This window comes from Callospermophilus lateralis, chromosome 4, assembly GCF_048772815.1.
Source record: "Callospermophilus lateralis isolate mCalLat2 chromosome 4, mCalLat2.hap1, whole genome shotgun sequence".
In the NCBI taxonomy this organism is placed as follows: domain Eukaryota; kingdom Metazoa; phylum Chordata; class Mammalia; order Rodentia; family Sciuridae; genus Callospermophilus; species Callospermophilus lateralis.
This window is the reverse complement of record NC_135308.1, coordinates 67,656,011-67,670,576: the sequence shown is the minus strand read 5'-3', so window position 1 is coordinate 67,670,576 and position 14,566 is coordinate 67,656,011. Positions and strand designations below refer to the sequence as shown.

Genomic DNA, 14,566 nt, shown 5'->3' with positions numbered 1-14,566 from the left:
TCCTGTTTGCTGGGGGCTGTTCATTAACACTTCTTTAGGATGGGCTTGGCCTTGGACTTTTTCCTGGACTTCATTAACATTCCATGAGTTGTCCTGCGTTTCCGGAATTCATTCTGAACATGGCCTCCATTTTAGATCTTACTCGATATTAGACCTGATTTACCTAACTACACCGACTACCTAACTTTAAATCTGGCTTCACTACCTTGCAGGAAGTGAACGTTGCTGGGATTCTGGACCTGCTCTGCCTTGTAGCCTTCCCAGCACAAAGTCCTCCGTCTCCCCCCCCCCCCCCCCATCTCTCCATGGCTTTACTCTATAGTGCAGATGAGCCTATTATTAGTTTCGTGGGTGGCTACTTTGGGATTTTTTCCCTTTTGAATCCGGTTCTGCATTTCTTTGGGGAGTCTCATTAATCAGGGCAATAAATATTATTTATGAAATCCTATAGGTGCTCAATTCATATTTAGGTTTCAAGTCTATAAGCCCAGACTGGTTTACACTTGGTCAGCAAAAATATTACCTCACCTGGGGTGATTGGACCAGGGGTGGCCTATTTTCTATGTCTGAACATAGTGGGAGAAGACTGGAGGGCAGGACCTTTTTGCCAGGGTGGGTGGGAGGACCAGATATGGTCCTAGAAGTCTCAATGGATCCCAGAGCTGGGTAAGATAAGGAACAGCAGATGAGAACAGCAAACAGGAGGCAGTTTAGACAAATACTGGGGATTTCAGATATACACTTGAGGCTAAATCGTTACCCCTTCCTGTTTCTGGTAGTGTCCTATAGGTAGTGTCTGGTCCACTACTGAGCTGGGTGTAGAGGTATGCTTGCTGTTTTAAATGCATTATCTCATTCATGGAGGGGGAGGAGTTGCATGCTGTCTCACCTAATGCTCTACCATATCTCTATTCTCTCATCCTAGCTCAAACCCTAATAATTTTCCTATTGAGTTGCTGTTTTTGTGGTGCTGAACTACATCTCCAGCCTTTATTTATTTATTTATTTTTTTGAGACAATCTTGTTATATTGCTCAGGTTGGCCTTGAACTTGTGATCCTCCTGCCCCAGTCTCCCAAGTAGTTGAAAATACAGGCATGGGCTACTGTGTTCTGCTACTATTAGGGTTTTTTTTTTTTTTTTTAATTGTAGATGGACACAATACCTTTATTTTTATGTGGTGCTGAGGATCGAGCTCAGTGCCTCACGCTAGGCAAGTGCCTCACGTTAGGCAAGTGCTCTACCACTGAGCCACAACACCAGCTCCTTCTGTTAGGTTTTAAGGAGTGGAAAAACAAAAATCCATTAAAAATATTTACCTCTAGGGCTGGGGTTGTGGCTCAGTGGTAGAGCGCTTGCCTAGCATGTGTAAGGCACTGGGTTTAATTCTCAGCATCACATATAAATAAATAAAATAAAGGTTGATTAACAAACTAAAAAAAAATTTTAAAAAAATTTACCTCTAAATTTTTAAAGTGTGTTGTGCTTTGTTGTACCTTATTGTTTCTCCACTCTTTTCAGCCTTCTCAGTGAATTTGTAAAATGAACATATTAATAATTCTTGGAACAAAATATAAATAAGGATCACCCTGCTTCCATCAGTACTCTGCCCTGAAATCATACTCTGACTCCACAATGTCATAGTTCTGTCTTCCTCATCCTTGCCTCCCCTCACGGCCAACCCCAATCTGGGGAGTGAACCCAGGCCTTGTGCATGCTAGTCAAGCGCTGTACTACTGAGCTATATACCCTGCTCTTTATTTGGGTTTCTTGTTCTGGGTCTATGATAGGGCGGTTTTTGTTTGTAGATTGTTTGCCATGAATGTCATGTCATTTTGATCATTACTTGGATGCCATATATCTTTTGGTTTTGGTTAGAGTCAGCCAAGTAAAGTTAGAAAGGGAGAAAGGGTCTCCAAGAATTGGGGCATGAGTTAACTTTGTACGTCTATGCCTCTCTCTGCCTCATTTACTTTTAAATGCATTGTTACTTTCACAGTAGGTGGAACACATGAAAGGGGGTGCAGGGCCATGTGGATGATTCCTGCTCCACAAGGAGCACCCCTATTTTTGGCAGTCTTCTAAGGGGATGGCTGGTTAGTTTATATTGGCATTATCTAGCTCCCATCTTGTCTAAGCCAAGCACTTTCAATGTTTTTTGGCCTAACAAATGCTTACTAGGTTGTCTTCCTAGTTAGGTGACATGGATACAGGTGTGTGGGTGGCATATTCATATTCTTTATGAACCAGAGTAGCCTTTAATAGAAACTTCCACCAGAGTGGGAGTCTGACCTACGACCTCCTCCAAAAGTAGACTGGTCCTTGCTCAATGCACCAAGAAACAGGACCTTCGGGTTGTGGATATGGCTCAAGCGGTAGCGCGCTCGCCTGGCATGTGTGCGGCCTGGGTTTGATTCTCAGCACCACATACAAACAAAGATGTTGTGTCCGCCGATAACTAAAAAATAAATATTAAAAAAAAAAAAAAAAGAAACAGGACCTTCAAAGTTCTTTCTACACGAGGCCCAGAACCACTCAGCATCCTAGAAGCAGGTTCCATAGCTTCCTAACTGGATGTTTTTGAGACTCAATAGGACTGTTGCCTTTCTCTGTAATGCACCTTAGCATAATAAAGTTTATGAGAAGTTATAAAGTGAATTCAGGAACTTATTTCTCAAACTTACTTGACTTATAAATTGGGCAGAACACTTTGGCCAGCTCTGCTGTGAGTACTGTTACCCAGACTACCCTCTTACTAATGAGTTTGGTGCTATCCGAAAGTACCAATTCTGGAAATCTTTGAATGCTATAACCTCTTTGAGTGGTTGTATGTAAAACTGTATTGAAGGATGAGTAGTTCTGAGGAAATAGGCTTAAAACACACAAAGGATGAAAAAGATGTTTTGAAAAGAAGTGGTGGTTGCATGACACTAAGTAGTCAAATGCCACATAGTTGTTTGGTTTTGTTTATTGCACTGGGGATTGAACCAAGAGGTTTTGTTTGCTACAGAAGTTCACAAAGGCATTGCTTTTCCTTGACCATCCCTCCTCAGGACCATTTTGGGAACCCTTCATTCTTTGCTTCTTAAATTGGCATACAGCCTAACACTTGCTAAATTAATGTGGATTCCTAGACTTTACAATGGGATAATTGGTGCATCAACATTTTCTGAGGCTGGCAAACAACTGGGGAAGAAGCAGAGTATAAGTGAGCAATGCTGATTTCCAGAAAATGTCTTTATTCAGTAGTGCCCTTAGCTCAGTCATTTTGGCTTGAGTTATAAGATTATGAATTGTTCTGAATTTGAAAAATATAAAAAAGGAAAAATATCACTGTTATTTTCCAATAATGGGTTTTCTCAAAAAATACTTTTTCCTGGTCCTGCCTAAAGGTCTTTCATGTATTTTTTCTTCATTTGAAATACATAGCTGAGTATAGTGGCATATACCTGTAATCCCAGCTGCTGCTCAGGAGGCTGAGGCAGGAGGATCACAAGTTCAAAGCCAGCTTCATCAATTTAGCGAAGCCCTTAGCAACTTAGTGAGCTCTTGTCTCTAAATAAAATGTAACAAAGGACTGGGGAATGTGGCTCAATGGGTAAGCACCCCTAGGTTCAGTCCCAATATATTAAAAAAAAAAAAAAAAAAAAAGATGATATACAATTTACCTCCAAAATCAAAGCTGGCAAAGCAAGCAAGGTCAGGCCTGTGGGCCATCATAAGGATTCTAATCTTAATCCTGAACATGATGGGATACCATTGAAGGTGAAGGGACATGACATGGATGCAGTGTGAAATGCGTGGGGGGCAAGAGAATGCAAGGTATCTTAAGATTATCTTTTGTAGGAGAGCAAGCCAGAGGTGCATGTGATTTTGAGGTGAGGAGTGGGGTGGTGATGGAGATGCTTAGGAGATCAAATTTATAGGATGGCAAGATTGTTAATACTTTGGTGATGAAACTTAGGGAATTTTGATATTTGGACTAGCAGTAGGGTAAGATAAACCCCATTTTAATCCGCCTCCGGCCCAGTGAGACCATTTGTAATCTGCATCAATTTAACAGTACTGGTTACGACTAGATTTTCTTATTCACATAAAGAAAAGTGTTGGTGAGGAAGGTGCAACTGTTCGGAAAACTTGAGTCATGACCTAGAATAAAGTTGTGTGGGGTAGTATTTTTAGCCTTAAAGATGTAATCATTTTAACAAAACATCTTCAAAGGACTAAGGCTTATCTATCTCTAGTTTTCTTCAAAAGCACAGTTAAGTTTTAAACTCCTAGAATCCTATAGAAGCATTCAGAACTGGACAAGACATAAGGAGTACCTTTTTGGTACTAGGGATTTGATCTAGGGATGGTTTACTGACCTACACCCCAAGTCCTTTTTATTTTGAGGCAGCATCTTGCTAAATTGCTGAGAGACCCAGGCATATACCTCAAGCATGGGAGTCTTAGACCAAGCAAGCAGGCAGGACCAAGGGAGACTTGCTTCAGCATCAGCCATTTTATAAAACTCAGTGAAATATTTTTCACATGTATCTTCCACAATGTGCACATGGCCAAATTTCTTCTGGAAGAAATGTACAGGCAACTGGGTGGGAAGACTGCCTATCACTTTGCAAAGTACTGCACAACTCACACAGGAGACAGATAAGGGCACGGATATTTACAACTCTGGACTACAGCCAGGATCACCTGGAGTTGGCTTGGCATCACCAACTTGTGGCCCCCTGGCTTCAGAGTTCCAAGATGCTGTAGAAGTCAAGGATTAAAGTGTAGAAAAGCAGAAAAAGTGGTGTCTTAATATTAACATTGAGAATAAAATTGGGTATGACCACTGTTTCACACTACTAGTTTTTAGACCTTGATAAGAAACCAAGAAAGCAAAAAGATGACTCCGCCAGATCAGAGTGAGGTATAATATAAGTCTAACTTCAGAACAAACAAGTAGGTCCCAGACTTGTAGAAATTTACACTTTCCTCTTAAGTGTCAGAAAAGAAAACCAGAGGCACTGCTGGGCTTCTGTAGGGAGGGCATGCAGAGAACCCACAGCCTGCACAGGCCTACAGTGGGGCTACTTCCTGTCCCATGGCTTTGTCTACATGGCATGCTGCACTTAAGCTGGACTGGTAATTAGAAAGGTGACCCACCCCCCTTCATTCTGCCCCTGCCCACAACGCACCCTCGATACCCACCCTGCAAAACTGAACACAAAGGGTTGCCTGACACCCAAGTTTTATTTCCACTTTATTGCTCAAGCGTGGGACTTGAGGCGTGCCTGGACCTTCAGCAATGTGCAGAGAAGAGGCTGGGGGGAGAAGGGCTGGGGACACAACCTGGCCAAGAAGGGAAACTGAGAGGAGAAGAAATACCAGGAAGGGAGACAGGGTCGTCACCATGACACCAGAAGACATCATTAGCCATTTACCATGTGGGGTGAGAAAGGGATCAGAGAAGAGGTAATGGGCACAGCAGTGGTTTTTTCCATGCCCCTAGCACCCGCATGGAGGCCGCCTGTTTGGAAATGGACTGGAGAGGGAAAGGATGAGGAAAACGGCTGCCCAGTAGTCTCCCTCTCCACCCTGGTTTCACTTTAGACTCCATGCCTACCACTCACCCCCTTCTACCATTTGGAAATGGACCTAACAACAAACAGAGGGAGCAAAATAAATTAACATTCTTATGCATATGTGTGGATGGACATATGTTCACATGTAATGGGGGAAGGGAAGAGGGGGGCAATGCCACCTAAAATTATCCCCCATCTCAACCCCCAGCCTATTCCTTTTTCCCCTTCCCCCCAAAACCACCATCCAACCAGATAGAAAAATAAAGGTCTAATTCACTCAAAATTCTTCAGTTTTTACAAAACTAACAGGGTGGAGTAGGGAAGGGAGCAGGAGAGGCAGGCAGCCGTAGGAGTAGGGCTGAGGAGAGGCTATGCTTCTGTCTCCACCTGAGATTGGCTCCCTGCCACACTGTTCTTCTGTTCATCCTTCATCTCTGTGTCAGTGGGATGGTCTCCTGCAGCTACTTCTGACTTGGCCTGTAGAGACAAGATAGAGGAATGGGGCTGAATTTCCAAGGTAAAAAAACATGCAATTTCTAAGAGTTGCACAAACACTACAATCCCAGAATTGTCTTATCAAAGGTAATACTTATATGTGTACAAATTATGAATTTATAAGTTCATTTTGTTAATATACATATATTTAGCTGTAGATGGACACATTATCTTTATTTATTTTTAAGTGGTGGTAAGGATCAAACCCAGTACCTCACACATCCAGGCAAGCACTCTACCACTGAGCCACAAGCCCAGCCCAAGGTTGTTCATTTTCATACTGTTTAGAACTATGCTCATCTGATCACGATGGCCTCTACTACATGTGATTAGATCAAATCACTGTGTGTGTTTTTTTGGGTATCGGGACTGAATCCAAGGAAACTCCACTACTGAGCCACACCTACATCCTTTTTTTTTTTTTGGAGATAGGGTCTCTTGCAGTTGCCTAGGCTGGCCTTGAACTTGCAATCTTTCTGCCTTAGCCTCTTGAGTTGCTGGGACTACATTAGTGTGTTTTAAGTGCAAAATACACACTGTATTTTGTTGTTGTTGTTACTTTTGGTACCAGGGATTGAACCTGGGGAGGGGGGTGTGCTCAACCACTGCACCACATCCTTAGCCCCTTCTGTATTTTGAGACAGGGTCTTTTTTTTTTTTTTTGGTAGTGGTGGTGCTGGACACTGAACCCAGGGCCTTGTGCATGCAAGGCAAGCATGCTATCAACTGAGCTATATCCCCAGCTCGAGACAGGGTTTTACTGAGTTGCTTAGTGCTTCCTTGAGTTGCTGAGGCTGGCTTTTGAATAGGTGACACTCCTGCCTCAGCCTCCCCAGCTGCTGGGATTACAGGCTGTGCTGGAGTATACATTGTATTTTGAAGATTGGGGGGTGGGGCAGCAGCAGGAGAAAACAACAAAAATGCAACATCATTAAGAAATTACAACGTTCCAAAAATTTAGATACTTACGTGGCTATTAAAAGTTATAAAAGTAGCATGTTTGCATTATATTTCTGGAGTATGCTGGTTTAGAATATCAGAGCACTTGCTTCTGGGGGGAAGCAGGTTTTTTTCTTACTATCTTTTTGTGCACTTTGAATCTAACTACATAAATGTAACCTCTATTAAAAAACCCACTCACAGTTCAGTCGTAGAGCATATGCTTAGCACAACCTGAAGCATTAGTTTTGATCCCCAGCACCAAAAAACTCCCAGCTCCCTCAAAGCCTGTGGCTCTTTTCAGAGGTCCAGGCCCAGAAGAGAGTAGAAATTCGGAACTATACTCAGAGTAAGTGCTCCTGGCTGGTAGGGATTGCCAGTGGATTTCCAACCTTGTTCACAGAAGTATAATGGACTTCATTAACAAGGTTCATCGCGAAAGAACACACGTTCCTTGCTGCTGCTACTGGAAAAAGGACAACTTCTGGGTTCCAGAATTGGCAAAGACAACCATAGGCACAAGGAGCTTATACCAGATGAGTTAAGGAGGACAGACAAGGAAATATCTCTTTTACTGTCCACTCCAGCTGTTCCCCACTTTGATCCTCACCTTGCTCTCTTCCTCTGCTAGCCTCTCAAACATGTTGGCATAGAGCTTTTTCTCTCGGGCAAGTTGCTTGCGGATCCGCTGCTGGCACACAGCCAGCTGGGTCTTGGCGGCTTTGTTGTTGGGGTAGAGCTGTAGGACCTTCTGGAAGTCAGCCCGTGCCAGGTCAAAGTCATTCACAGCCAGGTGGGCCTCTCCCCGGCGGAAGAGGCCTTTCTCATTGTTGCTGTCCAGTTCCAGGGCCTACAGGTGCAGACAGGAAAGCAATACAGTAAGACTTAGGTGCTACAACTCATCCAGCTAAGGCTGGTTTCCAGCAGGATGAAAAGGATGAACAGCTGGTGCTACCTCAGAAAGAATGATGATTCAGAACTAGGAAGAAACTCATTTATAGCCCAAGGGAAAGAAAAGGAAGATGGCAGGTCTTTGGATGAAAGAAAGAAAAGGCCTTTGACATTTTCTTTTCTTTTCTTTTCTTTAAAGCATAAAGAAGGCAAGTAGGAGGGAGAAGCTAAGAACCACAGTGAGAAATAACTCTTTAGTGCTCCTGCCTTCTTCTGTGCTTGCCTCTTACCACTAAAGCCAAAGTGCTTGCAACTTGTATTCAATGCCTCTGGGCCTGTGATTTCAGAGCACCCAAGTGACGTATCCCATACTCCTAACCAGGTCACTGCGGATAAATTTCAGATATGCTGGAGCTTGCCCAGGCCTGCCGTGAATGCTACCTCACCTTGTTACAGCTTTCAATGGCAGCTGAGAAGGCCTGCAGTTTCAGATGACACATGGCCAGGTTGAGGTGGGAAGCCAGTCGAAGGGCCTGTGCCTTCTGTACTTCCTCATTGGAGAAACTTGACTCGTATTCCAGCCAGGATACAATCTTCTTGTACTGTAGTAAGGCTTGCTTGTACTTGCCTTCCTAGAATGGGAGGGAGGCTTAAAGCACCCAGCACAGGCCCAATAGACATCAGTGACCCATGGGTACAAAATTCCTGCTTTCTCCTGCTCTCCCTCTCAAGACCAACAGACTCAGATATACTAGGTGACAACTGCAGGTGCTAACCTGTCCATTTCAGTCATCAGGGGAAGGGTGGGTCCAGAGCAGCCCTCCCTAGGGGTATCTCATGAAGTATGACTGTCATCTCACCTTGAAGTACACAGTGCCCCGCTCCTTCACTATGGTGCTCTGCTCCAGTTTCTCCTCAGAATTCATCTCCCAAGACTCCTTGGCCTGCCCAGGGGAGAGGAATGGTCAGCTTCCCCAAAGTCACTGTTAGGGTGGATCTGATTCCCCAAGGTTGTGAGCAAACTCACCTTCTCAAAACTCTTGAGGTGTATTTCATATCTCAGCTCTGCATATGGTGGAATCTGGAACTTTTCCTTCCCAGCACTGCCAAAAGCATAGCTGTAGGGGTGCAAAAGTCTATGGGTCATCTGGTAGGCTTCACCTGCTCTAGGCTTCAAGGGCTTTTTGGTCATTTCTTGAAAAGTACCTGCTCATCTCTTGAGACTTGGTTCAAATGTTTCACGTTTGACAAAATCTTTCCTAACCTCATTATACATCCTATTAGGTGGTCCTCCAGTTGTTTCTAGTCTTCTCAAAACTTGTGCAAGTATGATTACTAATTTAAACTAGTCTTTGCACCCCTAGGAATTTCTAGCAGTCTCTGGGACAGAGAAGCTATGTTCTAAATAAATGGTATTAATAATTAAATCAATTAATGGGAGATGAAAATCTTGATGCTGGCAGAGAAAGGACAACAGACAACTGTGGCCACACTTCCAAATTTAATGAAAAGGTTATAATGGCCTACATGTTTAGTGTTCCTAGAGTTGCAGTGAACACAGGAAGGGAAGAAGACACAAACTGCCAATTTAACCACGGTCCTTCAGGTCTCTGAATTTTGTTTGCCCACCTGCTCTAAAAAGTATCCATGCCTCACCTGGACTTGAGGTACACAATGGAATGTTCTCCTTTCTCCATGCGCTGAATGGCCTTCTCCAGCCCACAGGGCAGATCAAGACTTTCCCCCTCACCAATCTCAAAGCGGAGCTCCCGCTGGTCAAAGAGCTGGTCCTGGTGGTACCCTTCCAGTGTGACTGGCATGAAAAAGAGGCAATTACCAGGGTGTGATAGGACTAAGCACTGAGGAAGGATACCACCAGCTTTCCTACATATCCCCATCACTTCTTGCCCCCAAGATACCTGTCATATTCTTGAACCTACAGAGAAATTAAAAGAGTATGGCCCAACCCCTCATTTTATGGATAAGACAACAGGCTCAGAAAAAGGAAGTCACTTGCTTAAAACAACCCAGACCAACATATCAAGACTATATTGACCCACTCACCCCAATTTAGGATGCAGTGCATGCAGTATACACCTTCAGACATTATTTTTAAAGCACTGGTCCTAGTCATCATATCATCTTCAGACTGCAACAGGTAATGGACCTCCATGTGTGCTCCATGGGCAGAATGGGCAATTCTCTGTTAAGAGCCCACTTTCTGTCTCTATAGATTTACCTACTCTGGGCTTTTTATATAAATAGACTATATTGACTCACCCTCCACAATGGCGCCCTCATTGGGCCGGGCATAGCCTTCACCCCGAATCCGTATTCTGCGGATGATTCCACCATCTTCATCTTCTGTCAGATCTTCTCCTTTGAATTCAAACAGCTCAACCTATGGAAATAAGACATAAGATAATTATGTATGTATATTCTGCCAAAATATTTTCTGTCATTAAAAAAGTAAAAAATAAAAAAAGATTTAAGGTGGCCAAAGCCTTCCTGCACTAACTCATTGCCAGGGAAATATAATTTCCTTCTCGTCCAAAAGATGAGAAAGAAGTATAACTGCCATACGAGATCTCACCACAAGGGCAATCAAGTAGTAACAAGAGTGGATAGAGTGGTACTTCTGCCAAGTTTTGGGGAGCTGCCCTGATCTCTCCTTTGGCAGAGGCAGGCATTCCACACAGATTTCAGGAGAGCAATTCATTTCCTATCCTGCTTCACCTAACAAGGACTAAAGAAGCCTAACCTGGCAGGTGTCAGACGTGACCTTCCATTTCTCAGTAGTCTTCAGAGTGTTCCCCAATGTTAGTTGGCTTGACATTTTCAGAGTCAACAGCGTCAGTTCTGTCTCCTCTGGGAAGCCCTTCCTCAACCCAACTTATTAGGCTTTCAGTGAAAGCCCTATAGTACCAATATCCTGAATTGTGTTTAATAACTGAGAATACCTTCTGCTCTGCTGAGCCCTTTCAGTAAGAAAGTTTCAACCAAAAACCCTGCTTTCAGTCCGGAAGAGCTCGATGCACCCCTCTTCCAACTCAAAGCCTCCATCACTGACCACTTTCTGGCAGCAACGGAGCCAGCTGACCTCTCTATTTCTCCTCCTAAGGCCAGGCCCTCAGCCTTGGCTACATTGTCTCCAAGAGGCAGGAAGGGCTGGAGGGCAGCCAGGCACTGGGCTGATATAAGGCCTGGCCCTTTGCCTGGATTTCTGTGGCCGGACACTCACCTCAAACACAAGCGTGGCATTGGGGGGGATCTTTGGAGGGCTGCCCGCTGAACCATAAGCATATTCTGGTTTGCAGGTGATGTGGCACACTTCCCCCACCTTCATGGTCGCTACAGCAACATCCCAAGCCTTGATGACCTCCCCTGCAGGTAGAGGCAAACAGCACCTCTTACGAGGAGTAGGACTCTAGGGTCAAACAGTACCCCCAAAAGAGAATTAATCACTGCACCCAAGAGAAGCTGGACACCCTTTAGACAAAAGCAGGTGATAAGAAGTTTTGCATCAAGTGCTGTCAGGTCTCAGAACTCTCTAGAATTAAAAAAACAAAGAAAGAAACAAACAAAAAACCCCAAAACAACAGGATGGGTAACAGATTGTGATTAACAATCCCTCAAGAATGGTCTGGAGAAGAGTTTCTGCTTGTAACAGCTTCTATCCATCTTAAAGTCTACCCTATCAGCTCAATAACCATGCCTACCTTTTCCCAGATCAAAGGAAAACTTGTCCTTGCGGTCCAGACTGGAGTCAAACTTTGTGCCATCTAATAGCCAGCCAGTGTAGTGGACTGTGACTCGGTCCCCAATCATGGGCATCTCTGTGCCTGTACCCTCTCGCTTGATGACCTAGGAGGAAGGAGAAAGTGAGTACCTCAGGGATGGGAGCAGATAGGGGCCCCAAATTACCTGCAAGTTTCCAAGAGAAACATAATAGGACTCTTTTGTGTTTGCCCTTCCCAGCCTCCTTGTAAGGAGATTCAAGGTAATTCTCCTATGATTCTTAAAAAAAAAAAGTACTTATTTTTTGTTGTAGTTGGACACAACACCTTTATTTTAATTATTTTTATGTGGTGTTGAGGATCAAACCCAGGGCCTCCCAAGTGCTAGTTGCTGCTGAGCCATAACCCCAGCCCTCTCCTATGATTCTAATACTAGCAGTCTGGCTAGGAGTCAGTTAACCCCTCCATCTTTCAAAAGACCAGAGTTCAAGTTTTTGTTTATGATTGCAGTTAAAGTCACTAAACTCTCTAGACCCTGACTGTAAAGCAGTGATGACAATCTCCCAGAATTGCTGGAAGATAAAACCAATAAACAGTTGAATAAAGTTAGTTATCAGCAGCCAAGGGGGTAGTCTTTATCCTGCGTTTCCTCATTCCTCTTGAATGCCAGTGGTCATTAGTCTGAGTCTGGTTTGGATAGAGGAGGAGAGGTATATGAATAACGGAGAGTACAGAACAGTTCAAAATGGGGAGAAGAAAAAGTTTACAAATAAGCACTGAAGCTGTCCATGAGCCTTAAACTCTGACTTGGGATACGGGTTTTCCTGACTCAGACTTTAACTGAGTCCTTTATTTCAGGATCAGAGACATACAGGGTTCTCCACTCTCTTTAGAATTTAAAAGGGTGACCCCCACAGGCCACCTGGTGTGTGTATATACCTTCTGTGAGAACTCTTCCATGACAGAATGTATAGGGCCTCAGGGAAGAATAAAAGGGGAAATGACCCTTTCTGGAATCAATCTTGTAGAAAACAGCAGGATGCTGGAGAGAGGGACGAGGAAGCCACATGTTCACAGGAGAGCAGCTGGAGCAAGTGCTGCAAGTATCAAAAGCCTTTTGGTCCAGGTGAAAGCTCCTTGAGGTCTCTGGCTTCGCATATGCCACACACACATGGAATTGAGAAATGAGAAGCCGGGAGGAGAAAACAATGGCTGGGAGAGGGCACACAACGCGGGCTAGGATTCCGACGTCCCGGAGTGCCAGCAGAACCTGCTCTGAACCACCGCGGGTTGTCCTGACCCCAGTCAAGATGTCCTCCTCCTCGCTCCTCGGGCTATTTGTGGTGGGGCGGTTACTGAGGAGCCGGCTCCAGGCAAAGCTCTTCCTTCCCGCCCCGCACCCCCAAGCCCTAACTCTGGAAGGCGCAGGGGGTGCGGGGGGGGGGGAGGAGACTACAGATCCCGGCATGCAACGCTCCTGGTTTCCCGGGACTGAAGGAGGGGGCCCAGCATGGCCGGGCGGGTGACCTCGTTAGGTCCCGGCATTTGGAAAGGAGGCCCCCGAGAGTGCCAGAACCTTTCTCGAGGCCAGGCCCGGCAACCGAGTGGCACAAAGGGCTTTGGACCACGAAACCGGTTCCGAGAGCTGCTTCACGTCCTAGTTAATGTTTAACTCGAAGGGTGGGCGCGCTCTCGCACCACCGCCCAGGCTGCCAGGGACTTTCCGGCTACGGCCCGCGGGTCGCCAAGGGGCGAGGGCACGGTAGTGTTGGGGCAGGCCCGGCCCGGCCCCGGCCCCGTGCGCACGCTGCTTGGGCCCCCTGGCTGCGACTCGCGTGCGCTGCGGCCGCCCCGCCCCTCTCCGCCGCACCGTGCACGCTGGAGTTGGCGCTGCAGTCCCGGCCCCCTCCCGGGCCCAAGAGCTGCGGGCTGGGGGGCCCGACCCGGGCAACCGGCTTCTAGGGGGCCGCGAAAGGGCCCCTCGGCACCTAGGCCGACCCCTCCCGAGCGCGCTGTCGCTCATGCCACCCGCAACAACGCAGCCCAGTCCGGGAAGACTATGCCACTGGCTGCAGAACCCAAAGGGCCAAGGCCCAAAGGTTGCGGCCGGGGGTTCCGGGCCTGGCCGATCCCCGACAGGCCCTGGCCTCTCACCTTAAGCACGCCTTCGTCATGCTTGGGGCTGATGTCCACTCCCTCGAGGGGCAGAGGCGCAGACTGCGCCCCGCTCTCGGCTGCCTTCATCTCCTCGGCGGTCATCGCCGCTCGGCGCGCCGTTGGCTGTGGGAGCTAGGTAGGCGCGAGCCGGGCGCTCTGTGTCGCCGGGCCTGGGTGCCAGGAGTCGGCGGAGGGACTGCGCGGCGGCCGCCCACGGCGTACGGCTAGCTTGGAGGCTCGCGCACCTCTAGCAGCCGGCGCGCTCGCAGCCCGCGGCAGAGACGGGCGGGCGCGGAGGGGGCGGGCATAGGGCGGCCGGGGGGAGCGATTGGTCCCACCCGCCCAGGGGGAGGGGCTGGGAGGAGCCGCTGCGCTAGCGGGCGACTGAGGGGTTGGAGCAGAGAACTTTCTAGAGACGCCGGCTGCGGAGCCGGTTCGGGCTCTTGTTGGTAAGGGAGCTTAGGATTTTTTTTACCCTCTGGTACCTTCCTCCTGTTGGCTGCCTACTGCCCACTCCCGGGACCCTCTTGGGATTCCGGGGACCAGTCCTTTCTCCCGGAGCTCTGCTCAGGTCCTCCCTGCCCCGTTCCTGATTTAGCTGGATTCTTCCAGATCTTTCTCGTCCTTAGACATCACTCTCAAGTCCCGGCCTGCTAGTCGCCCCCCACCCGTCCCGTGCACTGCGGCCCGCAACGCGGTGCTGTTTGATAGAGCGCGCGGCCGGATGTGAGTGGCGCTTGTCCACCTCCTGGTCCGGGACAGCAGATACGGTGGCGTG

The 14,566-nt window shown here is 46.9% G+C and overlaps 1 protein-coding gene across 1 annotated transcript; it reads right to left on the bottom strand.

Moving 5' to 3' along the window:
- Positions 1-5,218: 5,218 nt before the first annotated feature.
- Positions 5,219-14,071, bottom strand: Fkbp4 (FKBP prolyl isomerase 4). Its single transcript, XM_076854025.1, has 10 exons — positions 13,786-14,071; positions 11,614-11,758; positions 11,136-11,278; positions 10,175-10,295; positions 9,551-9,707; positions 8,922-9,012; positions 8,755-8,838; positions 8,341-8,526; positions 7,614-7,853; positions 5,219-6,046 (listed from the first exon to the last, which is right to left on the bottom strand). The coding sequence occupies exons 1-10, from the start codon at positions 13,888-13,890 to the stop codon at positions 5,939-5,941; spliced, it is 1,380 nt and encodes a 459-aa protein (XP_076710140.1). The 5' UTR covers positions 13,891-14,071; the 3' UTR covers positions 5,219-5,938.
- Between the last annotated feature and the right edge of the window lie 495 nt (positions 14,072-14,566).